Here is a 24,108-nt window from a genome sequence, read left to right on the forward strand (position 1 = left end):
AAAGGCATCCATTGCAAAATGGGAAAAAAAATATTGAATGGTTGATTATACCAGTAGAGTATACCAGTAGTAATTTAGGCAATTTTAGGCCTCCAAAACCAAAATGACATTTGGTTTTGGAGGTTATTTAATCATATCGTGGTATAAATCGTCTATTGTTATATAGCCAGAAAAAAAAACTGATATTAGATTTTCCTCATATCGCTCAGCCCTAATTCTAAGTGATGCTACTTTTATTTTTTTGCCCTTTAAACTTCTATAATTTCTGCAGTACGTGGACAGAGTAATCTGCACAACCTTAAGAATCCTGGATGTTACACTTTCTCAATATTTTCTTCTACTTGGAGCCTATCCCAGCTGTCATAGCATGAAACGCAGGATACACCCTGGACAGATCGCCACTCTGTTACAGGTTGGCGATCAACTCATAACCCATTCACACCTACAGCCGATTTAGAATCACCAATTAGGTTCCTAGTTGGAGGAAGACAGCTGCTTTTCTTTTTGAGTTTATCAGTTTAGTTCATCTTTTTTAGGCCTTACATATTCTACCTTTAAGCAAAGGAGTTGAAACTAGAGCATGCTACCTAGAATGACAGACTAAAATCAGTGTACTACATATTTTTGATCAAATACATAGCAGATACAGTAGATATGCATGTGCACAGGTATCCATGTAACATCTCACCCTCTGTCCATGTATATCTCTCTCTCAAACACACACACATACACACACACACTTCTGTCTATATGCATTCATACTGGGAGCCTAACTATCGCCCCACAGGAATGCCTCACATACATACTCCAGCTCACATAAACTGCTGGACAAACACATACAGTCAGAGTACAAGCAGCGTGTGCTTCTCTGCTAGTGTGTCAGCAGCGAGCACTGCCTAAATAAGGCAAGGCATCAGTTGGCTTATCAGCACCAGCCAGGAATATATACCCGTCCCAACACTGATATAGCAGCCCACCATCTCACTCACACTATCATTTCTTCCAAATGTGTGTGTGCATGTGTGAGAATGCTGTATGTGTGTCCATACCATATAAATGGGATTTCAAGTAACACGTGTCTGTTTGGGCATAGAGAGATCAGATAAGACGACCATCATTTTGCTAGAGAACAAAGAAAGCGCAATGTGTGCCCCGGCCTGTTTGTTTGTCACCTGCTGTGGGATGACCTCAGCCACTCACCACCTGCCCTTTTTGTAGTGAGTTATAGATCATCCGGTGTTTCAACAAGTGAACAAAATAATCCCAACAGTCAGTACATCATGTAAGATTCATCTTGGCTGTCCCTCAATGCTGCTTCAAATAGTCGCAGTGGTAAAGTTAGGTTGCTTCTTTTTTTCCCCCCCTGTGTCTGCATTCGCATACATTTAATGGGGTACCGGTGCCACCCAGCTTCACACGCCTTTTAAAAAGCAAGTCAAATTTGGCTCTTTACGAAGTGACGGCGTGTACAGTAGCAACTGTAAGCATGTGAGGGGCTGCCAGCGATCCGAATCACGGGTCAGAGTAAAGCGAGCAGGATCATACATTATATTTATCCCACATTAAACCTCTCCCTCTCTTTTATTTATGGCAGTGCGATGGTGTGACGTAACACTGCGTTTTTGTTTGGTTTTTTTGCTGACAGAATCAATGCTCGTGCACTCACACACATAAAATAACCTGCCACGTGTGCCTCAGGTTATCTGCATCGTTATCATTAATGACCGGAGTCATTTCCCAGCTAGAGCTATTAAAGCTCTATAAATAATGTCGCTGAGGCAACGGCACATATATCATGACTTAGTTGAGCAAGTTTCACATGACCCATGGACCAAATCAAATTATACTGTGTAATGCAATATTTGTCTGTACTTCAACACATTACCAATATATTAAGTCACAGTAAGCGCTTCTGAAAGATGCCGGTGGATGAAAAGCATGCGAGCAGTTGAAGCAGGGGCTGAGTTTTTGTTGGCCGGACAACGTGGTTGAAATCATTATCACAGTATTAGTAAGGATATTAATATAGTGGACAATAGAGCGCTCCAGCAATTTCATTTATCAAAGTCAGTTTACTTACTTACTCAAGCTGTAAAAAAACAGCTGTTTGATGTCTTATGTGGCTCGGAGAGCTGAAAAACAATCCTGTGGATGTCATCGGGGTTATGTTGAAGTGGAGTTTGAAAGTTGTGGGTATAAGAAAGAAAAGGAAAAAAGTCAAGAGTGAGAGTTGAAAGCTTCTTTTCTCTCTCTCTCTCTCTACTTCCTTCTTAATATTTTTCCTCCCTGGTGGGAAACAGTAGGAAGGCGAGAAAGAAAGATTTTTGGCACAAAATCAGTCCGCAGCCTCCAAGAACAGGAGTTCGTACCGTTTCCTGGCACCGTGAAGATACATCTTAACAAGAGTAGGAGGAATATGTGTAAATTAGGACTGGGGTAGACTAAATTTGCTGACTTACTGTAAGAAAGCTTTGTTCCACACATAGCAGAGGCTTGTTTTGCAGGATTGGGGTGTTGGGCTGTGTCCACAGCAGTGGCGATAGGATTGGGTTTCACCTACATGCCAGAAGTGTGTGACTGTGTCTTGTAATCTCTTGGAGAATGGCACATATTTCTGCAGCTTCTGGAGGAAGACTGAGATGAGTCAGCCAGCCAGGCAAAGAGGCAGGCAGTAGAAAGGAGTCATGTGGAGGCCGTGGCTGTTAGAGGTTAACTCATGTAGCTGTTCACCTGCGGTCATTAAATATTTAAAAGTACTCCCTGTACAGCTTATTTTTCCCATTCCTCTATTTCCTGTTTAGCTGCTCCTTAATTTAGTTTGTGATGAATGTCCTAGAATACTACATTTGCTTGGTTATTAACCAGCAGATAGATGGACTGCTTCTTCATTGTGGTGCATCATCTTGTCTAATTAATAGTGTATGTAATAGAAGTTAATGAGGGTTGGAATCAGTGGAGTAGGTCAGGTTTTGTATTACACACACACAGAGAAGCAGTGTTTCTGAAAAGTGAGCAACTTCAGAGAATGGCGCACTGTGTGTGTGCGTTAATTTAAATAAGCTTTCCTGGGAAATATGTAAATGGGATCGTATGTAAAATCAGCATCAGTCAGCTGTGGTTTATAATTCTTCGCTAGATTTCAGGAAGGCATCCTGGAGAACTGCTGATTGAGTGTAAATTAATGTTCGTGCAACTGAGTTTAATGCACTGATTTACGGGTTAACATCACCAGCAGGGAATAAACTTAACAGCACCTCAAAATAGTATCCACAGCATGTGGACTGTGACAGTCTCTCCAGTGCATTAATAGACTTTTACTCCGAAAGTTCAATGCTTTTGCCATATTTAGCCTTGCAGTATGTACGATACAGACAGTTCTGACTGTCTCTATTGGATTTTACAGTCAATGATATAAATCCCTGCACATACAATATTTCTTTTACTTATTACATTAGAACACAAAACCAACAACAAAATGCAACGTTGAAAACCAGCACAAAGATGCTTAAAGTGATCCTACTTTTGAAATGTGTACAGGCTACAATGCTACAGGGCTGACTGCTTATCCCTGCCTTGGTTACGAGTTGGAGATTAGGCTGTGGCTGCTGGGCTGGTGTCGGCATGCTTTCAGCTTTGTCATCACTCTGGGTTCTTCGCTAGGTTTGTGTTAGCACGCTGTCTGTGCAGATGCTTGCAAACAGCCAAAGTTTTGTTAGCCACGTAACAGTTGTTTCCCCCTTTGATGCACTTTACCATCATGTTCTAGTTTGGTTGTTTTTTTGTGCAATAAAAATAAAAGTAATGTCTATATCCCGGCTCCTGAAAAGTTTTAGTAGTTTTCCTCCTCTGCACATAAAGTGAAATCAGCTGATTGTACTTTAAGAGCTCTGGAAGAAAAAGGGATGCTTGATGATTTTTTTATTCTATCAGCCCGAGGTGCAGGTACCTGAAGAATGATTGTAACACAAGCAATTACATATTTTGATTAATAATTTTAGTATAACACATCACATGACCGTGTTGCTGAAAAATGTAATGTGATTACAAAACACGTCACTTTGGATCACCTTAAACCGAACCCTGAGTACGAGTGCAGCCACTGATATTCTTAACAGCTTATCCATCAAGGTCGTGTGGATGTTGGAGCCTATCCCAGCTGTGATAGAGTGAGAGGCAGGGGTACAAAAGGAACGGCTGTCATCCTATTACAGGTCCATTCTGGTCACTTTCTTCAACATTTGTATGGATTTTAAAATGACATTAAAATACATTAATCCAAAGTAAGATTTTCAAATGGGTTCAGTTGGCAGTCTAGTTTCATCTTTAAGGAGCTGGAACTAGAAAACAAAAGAATCAAACATCATTTATCAAAACTGCAAGTAATTCATCAGTAGTTTGCATTAAAATTCTAATTTCTGAGAACTCAACTCATTAAGTAACAAGTCAAAGTAATTTACATTACGTTAAAATCCTTAAAATTCAGTCCCCAATTACGTGGGTATGGCTGATATGTTTATATGCCAGACACATTTTCACATGTATTTATATTTACCCTAAAGTCACATAAAAAACAGGAATAAATGCTTTTAATGATAAAGAATGGCAGCAACAAATATTTAACAATAATTGCAAATGTCTGTTTATCTGTGGCACCAAGAACACTACATCTGTCATTTAAGTTTGTCTGAAGCAAATCTCAAAATCTCTAAAAGCATCTTTTTGTCTTTGTACCTACAGCTAACACAGCCATGGGTCTTTAACCTCTGGATACTGATGTGCCCCACTAAATCTGTTCAGCCACTCTGATTGGCTAGCTAGGCTGCTTTCACTCCAGCTGTTCACGGATTGGATTATAGAATTATCACTTCTATTGCTGAATAAGAGTGTTGCTTTTCCACACAGCATCTCTTCCTGAAGCATGCATCCACTGTTGTAATCACATGTAGACATGATGCTGTGTGTGTGGCCATACCCATGATGCATTTCTTTTAGTAGAAGGGAGTCTATAAGGACATTTCATCTGTTTCATCGCACTCTGGGAGATGTCAACAAGTTAAAAATAAGTAGATACTGGGTATTTCATTTATTTGCAAATGTATGATGCATGTGTATTCCCTATATTAAATGACTATGATGATTTAAATTCTGTTAACTTCAATTCAATTCAGTTTTTATATATACCTCCAAATCACAACAGTTGCCTCGAGGTGCTGTATATTGTAAAGTACAAACTGCAATACAAAGAAAACAAAGAACACCCCAACAATCATGTGACCTCTATGAGCAAGCGCTTTGGCGACAGTGGGAAGGAAAAACTCCCTTTTGACAGGAAGACACTTTCAGCAGAAGCAGTCTCGGGGAGGGGTGGCCATCTGCCAAGACCAGTTGGGAAACATTTAACAGGATTTTCACAGAACAGCGTTGCAAGGGTGGGGTTATCGGGGCATGTTTGTAAAACTGCTCCTTATGAGATGAATCATATCAAATCAACCTAAACTATGGCTCCAAATCCCATTCAAGAAGTCAAGGATCTTTAATTTCATTGCACAGCTGCAAGGAGAATAGTATATTTTGCCCTTGAAGGTAGCAGATTTAAATACTTCCTGTAGGATGACATGCTGTGTGAATTATGTGAATTAGTAGAAGCGGAGAATGAATCACATTTTTTTTCTGTACCGTCAATATGATGATTTCAGGTCTACATTTAATGAAATGTCACTGATAATGACAGAACTGGTTGTTTAATCATTGAGATGTTTACAACTTAGCCGCCTACTTTTTCTAATCTGCGAAAAGACGGCAGCATTATCTGTTTACTACCTGGAAGTTATGGTGCTGTTCTGATATCGGTCTGGATAATTGCTACTAGTGTCCTGTGAGCTTCTTTTCATACACTGGGCATACTATTTCATGCGTGGCACGTTGATAAAATCGAATCAGTCAGCCACGTCTGTTTTAATGCACTCAATTAGATGATTTAACTGATGCAGAGATTGACACTTGTAACATTAGCTGTTGTAGTTGCTGATAATGAGACAAGATTGCTGCAATAGGAGACTTTATGTGTCATTATCAGGGTTGGGGTTTTTTTTTGCACAGGTCTTCCGGCTAGTTCATGAAACAGCCAGAACATGCAGATTGCGTGAACCTTACATCACAATTTATTTAGCAGTGGGCAGATGTAACCTAATGCTAATGCTCTGCTTGGCTTGGCTTTGCACTGAAAAGGAAATTGATGGGTGTGTGTGTGTATGTGTGTGTGTGCAGACAGTGGGGTGAATAGTGGCAAGAGATTGGAGGAAAGAGAGAACAGACCATAATTAAAACTATTCCTTAAGCTCAAGTGGTTGCCAGGCAATGTGACCTTTACTCGTGCAGGTTCAGCTTCGGATGTTGAGCGTCGTAGTTAAATTAGACACACCGTGGAGCAGTTGTTTGTTTGTGGGGAGGGGGGTGTTTTGTTTTTTTGTCAGCTATGTTACAAAGCTATGCATTATGCGAGTCAGTTTAAGTGCTTTTATTTCTATAGAGTTTAAAAATAGCTGTGTTGTGTCTGTTTGCACGTGCATAAACGCGTTCCCATACATTAGGCTGTGTGCTCGTTCATTTGCAGATTCATTAATACAGACCAGATGCCTGGTTGGACAGCTCGCTCAAGTGTCTCTGGTGGTTACCATGGTTACTGCCTCACCGCCGTCATCGTCATGTCAGTCATTTGATGATTTTCTTATAAATTAGCCGAGTGAAGAAGCGCCGTTAGTTTAACACAGTCATCCTCCAAGGCTTGTGCAACACGCCTGTTTCCAGTTGGAGATTTACCGTGGACTCCTATCAGCCATGTTTTCTTTAATGCAATAATGCAAGAGCAGTTTATAGTTGCCCTTTCTTTACACTTATTCCCAATAGACCTCATTAGGGCACATCTCATTAATTGGCCTTTAAGTTTTTCTTGCAGGTATAATCTGTGTTTATATGTGAGAGAGGGAGAGAGAGTAAACTGGAGTTAACGCAGTCATTTGTATGGGAGGTTGCTCGTTTTATTTAAGGTGCAGGTCAAAAGCTTTTGCATGTATATGTTTGAATGTGTATATGATTGATGTGTATGCGTGCATAATGTTTGTATAATCGCCATGGCTTGATTTGCATGGGAGCCTTGTATGTGTGTTTACAATGTCAGTGTTGGAGCAGCTTGAATTCATGTTAAGCAACAGGAAAAACTATTCTTATCAGTTCTTATCAGTACTGATTATTCTGTAAAGGTTAATAAATATAGAATACTTTCCTTATTTTATCTCATATTATTTTAATGTGAATTTTAATGTTCAATGCACATTTGTTCTCCTTATATCTAATACAGCAACACAATTTAAATGTCAGCACTAATTCTTATACCAGAATCGTCTTTGTCCTAAATTTAAAATTGTTACACCTACTCTGTAGGACCATAGAAGGTATGTAAACTTTATTTTGTGTCTACTGTTAATTAAGGCAATTGCCTAATCAGCCACTCACATGCCAGCAACTCAGTGCATTTAGGCATTTAAACATGGACAAAATGACCCTGCTGAAGTTCAAAGTGAACATCAGAATGGGGAAAGAAGGTGATTTAAATGACTTTAAACATGGCATTGCATTTCAGAAGATGTCGATCTACTGGGAGTTTTCACACAATCCATCTCTATGGTTTACAGAGAATGGTCTGAGAAAGACAAGATATGCGGTGAGCGTCAGTTCTCTGGGTGAAAAATGGCTTGTTGGTGTCAAAAGTCAGAGTAAAATAGCCAGACTGCTGACAGGCAGCATCTCTGAACAAACAACACTTGAAGCAGTTGGGTTACAGCAGCAGAAGAGCACACTTCTGTAAACTAAGAACAAGAAACTGAAGCTTTGATTCACACAGGCACACTGCGATTGGAAAGAAGATGACTGGAAAATCGCTGCTGATGAGTCTCGATTTTTTTTCTGCGACATTTAGAGGGTAGGGTCAGAATTTGGAATAGAAAGCATGGATTCAACTCACTCTTTATCAATGGTTCAGGCTGGTGCTGGTGGCGGTGTGGTATTGTGTGGGATATTTTCATGACACACTTTGGGCCTTTTAGTACGCGCCATGTCACCAAGCTCCAATCACCATTGGATCACCTTTGGATTGAATATGAAAATACCTCAAACTTTTAAATATCTAACATTTAATTGATATAGTGTAAGATAACCATTAATGAAATAGGATCTTGGTTCCATTGCTAACCTTTTCTAAAGATTGTATGTCATTCTTATATACAGGTTAGCTTGTGAGATATTTAATAACTACTTTGTCTTTTTACTGGAATTTTTTTTAAATTTGATGTCCCAGTATTTATTAGTAACTCATATTATTAGTTCCCGATCTCTTTTATGAGTTACTTGTCACTTTATATGTATATAATATGTATAAAATAAATATTTAGGAACACATAGGTGAACTGAGTGAATCTGAATTGACATATTTGTCAAAAGTCTTTTTTTCGTCATCAAGCCTCTCATATTTTCATTGCTTATATTTGCTTTTGCTCAACTGGAAAAGCAAATATAAGCTGTTTCTCTGCTGCGAATTCTTTAGCCAACATCACTCCCTCCCCCTCTGTGTCATTAGCTGTATCAGCTGTGGCCATGTTTCACCAACAGTGTTGACACAGAGCTGAGGTCTGAATCCCCGCCACTGCCCTTCACCAAAACCAGAGGGATCATCTCGGTAAGAGATTCTGTGTCACTCTCTCAACACGCCCAAGGATTCATAACGGCACGAAGAGCGTATCAGGCCTTCAACATATCAGAGGTCCAAACATGTACCACAGATCAGTGCCGTGTTGAGAAGAACACGATAAAATCCTGATAGATTCACATACCTGCATGTTACGTCCGTTACCCGATGAGGGTTAGGCGAGGTGGAGGGTTCACTTTATAGCTCTTGAGTAGAAAATACCAGCGGGAGATTAGGTCTGTTTGTAATCCACAGCCAAAAATGTTGGCAGAGTTTGGGGATTTTCCTGTTTAATCAAAACTGATTCTACTCATTCTTCTTCCCAGAAATGAAGTCTGTTTGGGAACAGCTTCTCAGTTTGTCTCTACCTGTTAGTTCAACCTCTATGAAAAATACAAAATCTGAGGGGGAGGAAAAAATGATGTCATGATGGCAGAAATCAGAAATTGGCAAATAGTACAGAATCATTGCTATTTTTTCCACACATATTTAACCCCATGTTTACTCGATTAATTGCAGGACTTTATTTTACATACTCCTCTTATTGTACGCATAGTCAACAGGTGTTAAACATTGGTTGCCTAAACACTGTCACATGCTACCTACATATCACACCAACGGGAGCTGCTCTATCATGGAAACCCGTGTCATGAAGCTCCAGGCACACAGTTTTTTTCGCTGATGTTAATTCCAGAGGAGGTTTGAGCCTCTGCAGTCACTGAGTCTTTGTAGACGTGTATGGATAGGTCTGTGCATACTGTGGCATATCAGGGAGTACAAAGCTTTCAGTCTGACAGTGAAATAAAAACAAAGATTTCTTTATTTGTCCTTAAAAAAGAGTAACAGTACAAAAAAAAGGCAATACAAAACAGAAGAAAGGACTGAGCACAGAGCCCATCCCCTCCAAACATCAGTACAATACATGTTATCGGTCAGACATGAGCGTGCATAAATATTTCCATTATACAGCAACACAGCTGTCTCTTCAGCATAATGTTAGCTTATCTCATAATAACAGCCACTCCATCTTTCCCTTTGAACCTAATTTGCAAAAGCTATTGTGTCCCCCACTGCTGCAGCCCTTGGTAATATGAGCCAAGGCCTCAGTCCGAGAATAATTCCTGAATAATTTCAGAGTCGGTTTTAGCTAACCGCTAATGGTGTTAGTCATGCTTGAGTAATCCTGAATTAGCACCAGCCGGGAATTCAATAGCAGCCTTGCATGGATATATGTGCGGGGCAAGCTAAGTGCTAATTTGTGCAGACTGTCTGTGCTGCTGCTTTGGAGTGGGGATTGTTTGGCCAAGATATAGGACAGCAGTTTCTGTTAATTTATTATATCCTTTCATGCACTGATTTGTGCACTCAGAGCAGACAAATGGAACATGACCCTTGTTTTGTAGTAGCAATAGTTTGCTCTTGGTTGTGGGCAAATAAAGAGAGTGATGGAGTTTAAAGGATAGCTGTTGTCTATCACAGACAAGGTAAAGACTCATCTAATATCTTGTACTAGTAAGCATTCCAGTTAAGCTATCAAGCTTGGATTGAGGGGGAAGGGGAATAGGTTAGTGTGGTAAAGAGCAGAAAAATGACAGAAAATAAAAACAGGATGGGTGCAGAGGGGACCGAAAGGCAATAGAGGGGTTCAAAACTATGCCAGCATATGTGAAAGAGATTTCTCAAATAGGCCATAGCCTAGGGAGTGATGGACTGAAGCCTTACTATTGGGAATTTGCACACACACACACACACACACACACACAACAGGCGCATACACACATAATACTGTATTCAGCACGCGACCGAGGCATAACAGCCCTTATAGCGTGATGCACCGTGCTGCCTGTGGCCTGAGGACTGAAATTTAACCCTACAGTAAAATTAGAGGGGCTGAGATGCATACCTCAGCAGTTCTAAATGCCGAAGAGTCTTTAAAGGGGCAGCCTCTCGCCCCCTCTTTCTTTCTCTTGCTCCCACTTTTCTCCTTTGGCTCAGTTATTCTCTCCTTCCCCCCCTTCTTTTTCTCCCCCATGTTTCAAATACACACAGACAGAAAGACCATCCGCCACACTCGCTGCCAAACTGACTCAACTGTTTTCACACTCTTCATTTGTCACATTAATGAAACAGCCAGCCGCAAGGCTTTATCAATATCATCTCACAGATGACGCTCCAGAAGGAGTCACTTCAAGGTTTTGCACCCTTTTAAGGCTTTGTCCAAATGTCTACAAACTGCCAAGTGTGTCTGTGCGTGACAGCCTGCGCGTGTGCAAGCAGGCTCCCCAGCATCCCCGCACAGGTCTGTCTGCACAACCCAAAAGCTAGACGTGAACAGGTGTTGCTTTGTATTCATGGGCAGACTGTCTTACAAGTCGCCGCTCCAAAAACTTTATCCAAGGTCACTCCTGAGTTTGCGTTTGTTTGTTGTTTACCCAGGTTTTTTTTTTTTTTTTCATTTCCTCTACCATGGCAAAGACAGTGCATTTCATTTCATAATGTGTGAAGAGTTTGTTTTCATGCATACTTTGGCTCTCTGTTGGAAGGATTTGCATGCCACTAACTGGCTGGGGTGATGCATGCTGTACAGAGAGCTATCATCTGCTCGGTGAAGCATTTTGCTGTCTTTCTGCTCAGATTTTTATGGCTGCAATTCTCACAGCTCATTACCTCATCGGAGCTCCTATTGGGGAAAACCCTCTAATATATCTACAGGGTGATCTAGATGTTTCCCTCGGAAGCAGGAAGATAAATGAATCCGCAAAAAGTCACATGTAAAAAGTGAACAACAGTGAACTGTCCATGTGTACAGTGCAAGTTTAATTAAGTTGCTATATGTCAGGCAAAAAAAAGAACCATGCATTTCATCTCCGTCTTCTACATGCCCATGTTTTCTCACCTTCCATTTCACTCTCCTCTTGTCCCAGTGCTCTATCACACCTCTACTCCCATCATTCTCCGCCTGTCACCTCCCACCACCAGATATCCTGTCTGGGAACAGTCTGCATCACTTCCTCTGTCTGGCCATTAATTAATGCCCACTCCTCTGTGAAGATCCTTAGGACATGCCATGGGCATGCTGTATACATTCGAGGCACATTCATGCTTCCATTCACATAGCAGGATATTTCACACATTGCAGAAATAGAAGCCTCGGTGTCCTTCTGATAGCATGTGCGGCGAGCAGTATGCATGTCAGTGGTGTGATGTAACTGGAATACTTTATTGTCAATTTTTAGCTGCTGTAGCTTTCCTGAGGAAGACAATGAATGCTACAGTGTGCCTGGTATGAGCCACACCAGTGAAATTCCTGTAGCGCAGCAAGAACCGAGGCATTATGAGTTATACTGTTAAAGATTCTTGAATCCGAATTTTTATCTGCAGCTGGTCAAACATACCCTCAGCATGTCCTTTGTCTGTTTGCTTATTTCTTGGTTCCTCATGAATTTTAATATCTTAATGTTCCTGTCCTCTGAAACAGGACAGCCCCAGAGTCCAAGGACAGAAATAGAGACATCTGTCCGGATGGGGTCACTCTAACAGCAAGACGGGGGGAGGGAGGGGAGGAGTAGGGATGCAGAGGGATGATGGCATGAGCCAATAGGCGGATGAAGCAGGATCGGGGGAAAAAACAAAACAGGAGCATTGATTGAAAGAGAGAACACAGGACAGTGCGAGATAGATGGAGAGGAAGAGGGATGAGTGGGGTTAAGCAGGGCAGCGGGCACAGCTGTCAATTCTTAAAGTGATACTTGAACTTCCCATCTAGATCCTCACGTTCCTCGTTGCACTTGTCTCATATCACTTGAGCATTTTTTTTGTCACTGTCATTTTTATATTTAAGTGAGTAATCAACTTTAATTGATGATCTTTATGTGTTTGTTTGGTGTCTTTATTTTTAAATAACCGCAGTGGTAGAAGAGAGAGAGAGAGACATCTTCATTCCCTGGCACAGAGATACTGCCTATAGCCATGGTTTGCGTGTTTTCACATGTGGACACGCACAATACCTCTCAGCTGAGTTTTTTTTAAGGCTTTGTTAAGCTGGTCACCCTTGGCCTCTCTCTGCTTCATCACAGCACATTTCCATAATACCCCTATATTGATCTCAAAACATGTTGCTCTTCTGTCTCTTGATTTTTTTTATGTTATTTTATGTATAGATCTGAAAAAGGTTTAAATACAAGGTTCTTTGATGATTGATGACAGATAAAGAGCAGCAGGTTACGCTGGCACTGCTCACCAGTGTGCCCGTTATATGTCTGTGTTGTTACTGTGGACATGGTGGAGAGCAGCTCTTCATTGTTTCCATTTTTCTAACGCTTATTTTTGTTTATGCATTAACAGAACAGCCCATGCTAGGACAAAAAGTGAGGCTGCAGACCAGGCCGCGATCTCTGCGGTGCATGAATCTGAAATTGCCAGGGCGGTTGCCCGGGAGCTCTCACCCAACTTCTACCAGCCAGGTAATCTTACTTGTGTCCTTGTTATGCTTCATGTTCCCATCACAGGCTTTTAGAGTGTGTTAATTATCTACCATTACTATTTTATGGTCGGAATAAAAAAACAGACTGCAGGTGTGCTAAACCAGCACTGAATCTGCAGTTAAAGCAAAGACTGTCGCAGGAGCCCAAATGTGATTCACACCCATCGGTGGGACATTGAAAAAATCAAGCTGATCTAAAATCCAACAACTAATTTGTCCATGAAAACACATTTTTGGGACTGGGTAATGGGTAAGGGGTTGGGTACTGTGTGTGAATGATGGTATTTGCATAGTTTTAGGGTTGTTTACACTGACTGTGTGTGAGTCAGTAATGAGCTTGTTCTGGGTGCACAAAAGAGCAGGGACTGGAGTTCTGGGTCTGTAATCGAAGACTAGAGGTACTGAAGATGATTTGTAGCACCACAATGGAGGACTGTGTTTGTGCTTAGACAAAGCACAGTCGGCTACTGTTTTCTGGCCGAAAGCTTTGTCTTAGCCCTCAAAGGCCTGCAGTAACAGCTCAGATATGCCTGCTAAAATTTGCAGTGATAAACTCTGACCAAAAAAAAGTGTGAATGTAAAACATTTCTGTTCTTTGTTTTTTGCATTACATAAACTCGTCCTTTGGTGGAGTGTAGAAATGGCTTATGGGTGGTTGTGAGTTAAATCAATAAAGGTCTTTTGTTCCTAATACCGGACAGGAATATCTTCTATCTACGTGAAGCATGACCAGCTAACCCTTTCACACTATACACTAGTTCACAGTTGAGACGTCAATTCAGCTCTTTATGTAATTTACAAGATAAGCTGAGCTTTAGGGTCATATCCTACTGTATTAATAGTCAGAGAGCGAGGTGTGTTTTTGCTAAAAACCTTGTGGTGCAGGTGGGCTCCAGGTAAAACACTGAATCCCAGAGAGGTGCTATTGCACACCTTTTTATTTTTGTTTTGTTTATTTATATTTACAGTGTAAGACCTATACTATGCTTTCCTCTTCCACTTGGTGTAATATATTTACGCCTATGAGCTAGTGACCTTGGGTGTTTGCCAGAAGCCACCGCAAAATAGAGGGTGAGAAATAGATTGACAATGGGACCCATTCAAGCATGTCCCTTCACTAAGCCGCAGAAATGGCCAGCCAGGGAGCTAGAGACATCGGGAGACTTGTTTGTGTTGTGGAAAACAGTGGTCATGCTTGGCAGGCTGGGTGATCTCCGGGTTCACAAGTCTGTGCGGAGAGTGTCCTTGCCTTATAAGTCAGATCATGAATGAGAGAGTGGCCGATGTCATAATAATGTGCGGCGCAGGGCGACATCTGAGCCGCAGCATTTAAACGTTCAAGTTACGTAAGCGTGTCTGGTAAACCCAGCTGACAGCCAGAGGGGCACCTGCAAAGAGTCAAATCGCGTATTAATTTATATCTTGTTTATGAACAAGCTGGTTTTTGTAGAGTCTAGCTCAGATTTTCTAGGATTGTTGCTGGTTTGTGCTCTGCCCTTTTGCTAATTAGGTCATGTTCGAGTGTAAATAGCTACCCCTATTTGCAGCTTTTTTGTAAGGCAACTACAGCAGTTGTTGCTCTCAATTATGGAAAAAGTTATTTAGAATATTTTTTCTGTTATAACCTTGTTTGTCATGATGTTACAGTGAGGCAAAGATGTTCAAACTCAAATCCTCTAGGGTAGCAACAACGGGCCCAAGCCCCCTGTTGTTCATAACTGGCATTTTGTACTCATAGGAGATTATCACCAAGATTAGGAGTGTGTACTTCAAAAGCAATGTGAGGGTCATAGGGAACGGGACCCTGACCTTTATGATTGATTCACACACAGCACCCTGGAGGGGCAGTAGAGAGGGTTAGCTGGGCGTGGCCTGTGGCGTGACGTTAATTGGGCTATATTTGGTGCCGATGTGTGCTCACTGGTGTCTAATGGAGACATAGCTGAAATCCTTATGCACTGAGACGAGCTCAGTCCCACACTCGCCCCCTCCATTGGGCCGAGGCAGAGCAGCTGTTCCTTCCTTCAATGGGTCGAAGAGGGTGTGGAGTATGGGGGGATGGGGTTGCTGGAGAGTGAGGGGACCAGCAGGGGGTCCTGCTCTGCCCTGTTTGACCCGGTCAAGGTGCACTTGGACCTGGCGGAACCATAGAAGCCTCGACCTGTCAAGGCTGAAAATCAGACGTGGGCAGGTGCTGCTGTTTATTCATAGCAGCAGGTGTGCAGTAAGTTTTACCGCAGTAGCTCATGTGAAGTTTAAAGTAAATCAGAACCTTCTTTTGACTTTCAGGGATACAGGATATAAATTACCTTACGTGACTGACCAGATTTCAAAAACTATTTATGTGTCCCACTTTTTTGAAATGGTCGTAATCAAAAAGTAGAATAAGGCAGACAGGCAGAGACAAAACATTGCATTACGGTGGTGATATATTACTGTCAGTCCCTCCTGTCAGCGTGTGTGCATGTGAGGCCTTCAAGGTTCTTCTTTGCATGTGGGCTTTTGTAAACAAAGCGCAGTCAGACAGTGATCACATTCACCCATTAGCAAATGACAGTAGGGAAATCTTTTATTTACATAATTTCAAATGCATACAGATGGGTAACAAATCAAAAGGGAAAAAAAACCTAAAACATATTAGCAATGTGTTGAGCCTCTCTGGAAACCTACTGAAGGGATTGAACATGATTCGTCTAAAATATATAGAGAGAGTAAAGAGGCTAATATCTGGTGACTGTAAAAACCATAGCATAAAATATTCATCCCTTTTTTATACTCATAAAAGCATTCAGTGACCCCCTTAATGCCCTGTGAATGGGGTTACTGTAATCCTAGAAAAGACCACTTTCTTTATCGGATAGGTGATCACGGAGAAATGCCTTGTATTGATTTGCAGTGATCCTTCCCTCTAAGTGGGGGACAAGTGGATCCAAGCCTTGCCATCAAAATCCCCTCACAGCGTGTCCTCATAGTGCGGGGTCAAGGGTTCAGCTTTTTCTTTAGTTTGTCACTAATTTCTGCATGTGTCTGCGTAGGCTATGTAACCGTAGTGAATGTAATCTGGCCAAACAATAACAGCTCCCTCTGCCCATCTGCCAGTGTGAGTAGGAGGAAGAAAGAGAAAATCTCAAAAGCTGCAAATGGAGTTATGAATCTTAAATCTAACCGAGCAAGCTGAGATCCCAGCACATAGAACAGACTTATACATGTGCAACGCATGTATAACGCAGTATATCCAGTATATCAAACAAAAGCAAATGAGTCGTCAAAGCAGATAAACCAGGAATTTTCATTTAACTACCGTGTGGAAAAATAAAGCTAGGTGGCAAAGTTTACTATGTGGAAGTGTGCATTTCCATGTAGACCTGTCATCATTCATCCAAAAACTCTTGACTCCTATGAGCCTTAAGCTGAGGTGTACTCAGATGCACAATGGCAGCAGATGTGTAATCGCATATACTGTACTCCACCCCCCCCCCCCCCCACCCCCCGCCTCCCCCCTTTACACTTAAACATTGATGCCCACACTTACCCCGGCCCCAGGCTTTTCCCCCTGCTACCGCTGTTCATCTCATATTAAGGACAGGGGTGGTTAGGTCTTAAGCAGCCAATCTGTTGTGTTTTGTGTGTGTGTGATCTTGTGCGTGTGGGTGCCAGAGAGAGGGAAAGAGCGTGTGTTTTGCTAAGAGTGCAGTGGAGCAGAAAATGTGCTGTGGATTAACATAAACTGAACTGGCATCCTGCAGCTTAAACAAAAGCTCACATTCAAATAAACCTCAAAGATACAACAGTCGTGTGAGAAGAAAGTAAAGTGTTTGAGTTATTGAAAATAAATAAGTTGAGGATACAAAAAAAATCTCCCTAATGCTGAAACTTGCATTTTTATCTGTGTTTGTATCTCAAGTATTTTTGTTTTGGTCATGGCTGGGTATCATGGCCTATTTTAATGACCCTCTTTGAGAAGGCTGCAGACTCAGCCCAGTTGATCAATGTTCGCAACGGAAAGAAACACCACAGCCATTTGGGTAACCAGTACATGTTCCAGCTGACCTGGCAGGATTCCTTGGAAGAGCAGCTCTAATAAATCTTCACTAACTTGTCAAGAGGATGCAGACTTCCTGAAATATCTACAAAACAATCATAAATATATCCTGTACATTCACAAGTCTTATTTTGAAACAGGAAAAGCATGATCGGCATAGTTTGGAATTGAGCATGGCTGCAGAAGTGTAGATTTTCCTGACGCCCAGTGTTGTGGTCCTCTATCTGTTTGAGGCTGTGGTGTTGGGGAGGGGGGAGTGTTTAAGTGCCAAGAACCATTCAGAAAATGCCTGGAACCTCTTGAAGGAATCCGTCCCCATCCATAGTGAAATTGCCTGGATCCGCCCACGAGGCCCTAACTCTTGTTGAGCTATGGTGTGAAATTAAGCTCAGCAGATATATTAAGCCCCACAGATGTTCAAATGTCCCCATGTCTGTTTGTAGTGGGTCTTATTGGTTGTGGTGGCTATGAAACAAATTAGGCTGCCACGCAGCTGAAAAGTACTTTGGGCTTAAGAGTACTGAGGCCCGAAAGATTCCCCAGTAAGGCCGATTACACTCATATGAGACTGGATAGACTTGTTACCTTCTGGATTTGCGTAATTGTTCCAAGAACTGATGAGTGGCAAATGAATGTTAACTCTTTGAGACTAAATCGTACTGTGCAAGCTTAATTGGTGTCAGGCATGTATGAGACAAGACTGATCTCTGAGATCAACCATTTTCCAGCTCAGTGAGTCTGTGCTGAACGAGTCAACGTGCAGATAGAGCATAACAGCCAAATTTTTTTTTTTTCTCTATAACGCCTTTATTTATTTCTATCATATGGAATGCAGAGAATCAATTTCTGCTCATACCGCCTGATATACTTCAAACAAAGCAACATTATCCCTCCTCTTAGTCACTCTGACACCATCTAATTCAGGCGAAGGGGAGAAAAACAGGCGAACAAAGAGCTTAATGTCTCTAATAAATGTTAATTCAGCAGGAGAACAGAAGGGACAGATAAGGTGTCACTTTACCCACATGCGAAATTACATTTACATTCAGCTATATTGTCTGCACGTTAAAAAGGATATTAGAGGAGATTTCAACATCTACATAGTTGAAAGAGAAGTATTCATTTAGTCTCAAAGTCCATGAGCGTCCACTAACCCAGGCAGTCCAAAAGCTCTTTCTGTAGTAAAAGGAATGATCTTCCTCGCATCAAAGTGTGTCAGTGCTGTACCTCGGGGTCACCTCTCATTATCTGCGTGGCCATATTGGATGCTAAGAACTGAAAAGACTTTCCAGGAAAGCGACATACTGATAAAAGAGAATGACTGATGATGAAGATGAGCATGCAGGGGAGGCTTTCTTTGTGAAATGGTGTTTGTGACCTTGCATTAATCAGTCCATTTCTTTCTGTCTCCCCGGGACCCTCTTTTCTAGGCTTTGCGGAGTTATTGAATTTCAATATAATGGTGATGAATATTTTATTTGAAAGTTTAACTGCGCTTGAGGGTAGATGTGGTTTAAATTTCATCTGTGTGTTGAAGGCAAACAGTATGTCACGTTAATGCGTTTTACCTGTCTCCCCCATTCAGGTCCCGACTATGTAAAACAGCAGTTAAAGGAGCCAGTGGAGATTAAAGAGGTCCCTGTTGAAAAGAAGAACAGCTCTCCGAGAGATTCTCCCCACTTTTACCGAAAAGGCACAACGCCTCCCCACTCTCCTGCGACCAGCCCTGCAACCACACCGCCCCCCTCACCTCAATCCAGCAAGAAGAAAGGACAGCTCACCAACAACAGCACCAGCCGCAAAACCAGCAAAGAAGAAAAACCTTCCCGCAAGATTAGCAAAGAAGAGAAACTAAGTCAGAAGACCAGCAAGGATGAGCGGTCTAGTAGGAAGCTGAGTAAAGAAGAACGGCAGCCCTGTCACCGATGGGCCCAAAGCTTCTCAGGCCCAAATCGAGGCTCCACCTAAACCCACTAAAGTTCAGCAACCCACCCCAGCATCTGTGCCCCCTTCACAGCCTCCTGCAATTCCAGTCAATGGCCAGCTCCACACTGAATATCACAGTTACTACGTCAAGGCCCCTACAAGGGTCCCTCCACCCCCAGAACCTGAGGATCCAGAAGAAGAGCCTAGTGCCCTGGCTTTGGCACGTATGCCCCCACAACCCCCTAGATCTTTTAGTACACCCACTCCTAAGCCAGCATCTATACGGGAGAGCAAGAGCGACCAGAAACTCAGGAAGCAGGATTCTCTAAAGCCAAAGAGCCTCGCAGACACAAAGAAAGCGAGCATGGAAATTGCAGAAAGCACGGAAGAAACAGTAAGTGACAGGATGGGAAAGTGTGCTTTAAAGCAAAGGTTTTGGAAAAATATCTGACTTAAACACACATTTGTGCGTCTAAAGCAGGTTTAAATATCAGACTCATTCTAGGTAGCTTCTGGAGTAGTTGTCTGATGACTAATTCCAGTTGAAAGTATGAAATAATCACTGATTACCCAAACTTTTAATCTTGTATTGTACTAAGCTAGAACTATAAATCTGAACTGCAACAACTCTTTGAAAGATAAAGGTAGTGTGATACCCTCAATACCACTTTATTCTTTGTATTTTATTGATTCAAATTCATGTTTTGACTTTGAAACATGGCCTGTATATAAAAGATGGATGTCTGCAAACGCGAAAGAGGATGAACTTTTGGAACTTGGAAACTGCAATATGACAGTTTTTCTTCCCACATGAGTTGATGACTTTATGACTTGAATAAACATTTACCTAGGAGTTGATGAGCTCAATTGCTAGTTTAAAGTCTTATTTAATACAGCATGACGTTCATTTAATACTTGTGTAAATCATTTAAAATAAAATAGATGCTAAATCAGGATGTGCTTTAGGGTAGACTTTCCTGGATTTTTTAAAACTTTTTCATTTATGTCACTTGTGACATTTGGTTTGAAAAGTCTTAAATGTCCACAACGCTAGACTCTAGGTTCAGTGAATCAGTGGGTGGTGTCATGGTGGCTACGCCATCTTTTATATACAGGGATGCTAACACGTTACACGTTGAGGTCTCATTACAGTACATTTGATTCCCTACTGTACGATTTTTATATATTTTGTCATTTTTTGCAGGGTCCTAACTCAATCCTTGTTGCTATGGTAATGCTGTTGAATATTGGCCTCGCAATTATATTTGTCCATTTTCTGACATGATGATGCTGTGTCTCAGGTAAGCTGATTTACTGTATTGTTTCATCCCATATTTGCTCTCCAACAGAAATCAATGATCACAGCATGAATTAATGTCTCGTCTCCTTGATGCGCCTCAGCGTGCATCTGAAATGTGACAGGGCTCAATTAAATCCAGAAAGTTACAAACAAACTGTCTTATGTTCCAGTGGAACCATGGCAACTGGTACAGTTGCATCGTCGGCCTTGAAACATGAAAACGCCGCCAGTGAAACACGGGGATGGCCAAAGGAATCAGCATGAAACCGAAGAGAATCGAGAGGAAGGCAACGATAACACCAACCTGACACTGGCCTTGTTAAGGGCCAGCCCCGTGAATTAGCACTCCTTTGGCTTCTCTAAAAGCTAAAGTGAAATGTTGTGTCTAGTGCGATAAAGAAAATGTTTAAAAATTGCAACCAAACATACGCAATCTAAAAAAAAAAATACATAAAATGGAAAAAAAAAAAAGAAGACGTAATTGAAACCCACACATGTGCTGATCCAAGCACGGGTCTCTGTAGCCCACTTCCACTGCCTTGGCAGCGATAGCAGTGGGCTGACGGACTGTGCTGGAAGAGTGTGGAGATGCACTTTTAGATGACGGGAGCAAACAGCTGCCTTTCTATTTTGCCATCTGACGTTTTGATGGGGAGATGTGAGCCCGGCTCGAGGGTTGGGGGAAGGGGTTGAAGAGGGGGGACGGTCGCAGCAGGAGTGCGCTTTGGGTGTTTGGAGAGTTTTCTGGGGTTCTAGCCACTCTTGCAAGAGGAAAGTGGGCATGGCCGCTGCCAGCAGTCAGTGCTAGCACGGTCACTAGCCAGTCTTACTCTGTTAACCCAAACATCACTGCACCTTTCTCAAGCTCCGTCCTTTGTGATCCAGGATACACTGCTTTGAAACACTCCCCGTGCATGGTACAGTTTTGAACACTTTGTTTTTCTTTCTTTTTTGTTCTAACGTAGTTTTTTGTTCATAGATGTTCTATCAATGTTGGTTACCTGCCGTCATTTGCTTGTAGAAATCTGTTCTCTTCTCAGAACTAATAAATACATTTTGCTTTCCCTTTGTTCATTTCCAACAATTGAGCTGTAATTTGACGTTACACAACCACGTAACTGAAAGTGCAATATGTTTATACTTTCAAAAGGTTCGAGTATGGCCATTATGAACATCCTTTTTTATTTCCATTTATTTTGTGAGACTCGCATCTTTTTAATAGGCTGGTTTTGAGAGAAGTGGTAATTGACAGCAGTCATTATGATTAGGAAAGCAGTACTTTAGAAGCTCGCTCACTCTGAGGGTAACAAATGTCTTATTTATGAAATCGGAAGGAAAATTATTTCATTGTACACGCGTAGACCATTTAGCTTGGATTTCGTCATTATTCTTTGCTTTCACTATACCGATAAGATGCAAAAACGCAGCTCGCACAGCTGCTTGTGTAAGCCCAGAAATGCTTGCTTGCTTATGAGACTGGATCGAGACAGTTTTGTGGACAGTTTATTCAGGTCAAGGCCATGGGGAATGTGGCTGCAGGGAGAAGAGAGATGCCTTCAAAAGTCTTTAACAGTACTACTGTTTACCTCAAAAATGATGAGGAAGCGGGGGGGAGGGAAAGAAATGCCATCCTTGTCTTAACTTTGTTGTATGTGGGAAATACTCTGACTGTTGTCATCACCTGAACCATGCTTTTAACTTGCCTCATCGTAGCTGCTTGTAGTCTTTGTTGCAGGTATGGCATGAGTTTCTTTGCTTTTCAAAGTGGTTATTTATATACGGCGGACATTTACTGTCACCTGTACCAAGATTAATTATTTATTCATTGTATAGCTGATGTGTTTGTGAACACTGGTCATCACAGAAAGGGCTTTAAAATGTCTAGATTTTCTTTAATGCAGTCCTTTTTTTTCTTGGTAGGTCAACTTTACTATAATGTCTCTTATGAAACTAGTTGAGCGCTCATCCTCCACTAAGGCCAGCAGCCTGTTTCACAGTTTTAAAGGAAGTGATCCAACCTGCACCAAAAATTCAATAAATTCTTCCTTTGCCCATAGTCCACCTCTCCACCACGTTTCATGAAAATTGGCCTCAGTAGTTATTGCATAACGTTGCTGGCAAACACACAAATGGTATCCATCACATCCTTCTGCCTTGGTGGAGGAATGAGTAGCACGTTACTTTTCGAGAACGCTTCAACCAGTTTGATGTTTGCAAACCGTCCACAGAACTACTGAAAAACTAACTACTGACATTTATTTAAAGAAAACTATGGTGTAGACAAATAAAGGTTAAGGCTGGAGTTTCAGAGGGTTTACCTGAACAGTCTGTTTATGGGATATTTTTTGAATTGCAACATTGCATGTTAGAGACATTTATATAGATTATTATATACTATTTATAAGGATTTTTACAGAGCACAATCCAGAATCTGGTATGAGTTGGTATTTTTCTAACAATTTGCACACCTATTTTGACAATGAATATAACTTGTTTGTAATTGGTAATGTAATGCACATATGATAATGTTTGACAGTGGAAAAAAAATTCTTTATTTCTAATTGGATGTACTGTATGTACCATTGGGGATGTGGAAAGCAGATGTATTTGTTTGAGTATTTTAGGAAATAACAAGAAACTGTGGGAGACTTTTGATATCGCAAGGTTCATATTACCCCACTGATTTGTGCAAAGTCTTTGGAGATGAAGTTATGTGTATAACAATAAAGATGTTATGCCTTGTTAAACAACATTATGCTTTCTTCTTGTATTTTGATCCTCGTTTACCATTCAGTTCACCTTTCAGGTATCATGGTATACACTCAGTGCTATCCCTAAACTGGGATAGCACCATCTCCGGGGTTCAGAGAATGGTCCAAAGATGTGAAAATATCGCCTTAGCAGCCGCTCCTTGGGTAAAAAGGCCTTGTTGAGGCCATGGATCAGAGAAGAATGGCTAGTAACTAAAAAAAAGCTGTAATTACAATCAAAGCATCTTTAAATGTGCCACATGTCAAGCCGTGAAGTAGATGGGCTACAGCAGCAGAAGACCACTAGCTAAGAACAGGAAACTAAGGGTAAGATTTGCAGGGGATCACCAAAACTGTACAGCAGAAGATTGGAAAAATGTTGCCTGGTCTGATGAGCTTCGATTTCTGCTGTGACATTCAAATGGTAGGGTCAAAACAACATGGAAGCATAGATTCATCCTGCCTCGTATTTACAGTTCTGCCTGGTGGTAGTGTAATGGTATGAAGGATATTTTCTTGACACACTTTGGGCCTCTCAGTAACAACTGAGCATCATTTACACGCCACAACCTGCCTCAGTATTGCTCCTGACCATGTCTACTTTTATGACCACAGTGTACCCATCTTCTGAAAGCTGCTTCAAGCAGGATAACACCCGACAAAGCTCAGATCATCTCAGACTTTCTTGAACATGACAGTGAGCTCGCTGTGCTCAAACGGCCTCCACTAGTCACCAGATCTCAATCCAGTCACCAGATCTCAATCCACATTTGAGCACCTTTCAGATGTGATGGAACAGGAGACGGCCATCGTGCATGTGCAGCTGACCAATCAGCAGCAACTGTGTGATGCAAGCATGTCAATATG

General features: G+C 41.6%; 1 protein-coding gene across 1 annotated transcript in view; it reads left to right on the plus strand.

The window, feature by feature from the left end:
• The window catches only part of jph1a (junctophilin 1a), a 32,710-nt gene extending 9,467 nt beyond the window's left edge, over positions 1 to 23,243 (plus strand). The window contains 5 exon segments of the mRNA XM_040044085.1: positions 13,085 to 13,203; positions 18,851 to 19,176; positions 19,178 to 19,585; positions 20,396 to 20,492; positions 20,662 to 23,243. Coding sequence (XP_039900019.1) covers positions 13,085 to 13,203; positions 18,851 to 19,176; positions 19,178 to 19,585; positions 20,396 to 20,476 — 934 coding nt within the window. The 3' untranslated portion in view covers positions 20,477 to 20,492; positions 20,662 to 23,243.
• Positions 23,244 to 24,108: the final 865 nt, after the last annotated feature.

The sequence above is a fragment of the Simochromis diagramma genome, unplaced genomic scaffold (assembly GCF_900408965.1).
Source record: "Simochromis diagramma unplaced genomic scaffold, fSimDia1.1 OVJJ01000602.1, whole genome shotgun sequence".
NCBI classification, from domain to species: domain Eukaryota; kingdom Metazoa; phylum Chordata; class Actinopteri; order Cichliformes; family Cichlidae; genus Simochromis; species Simochromis diagramma.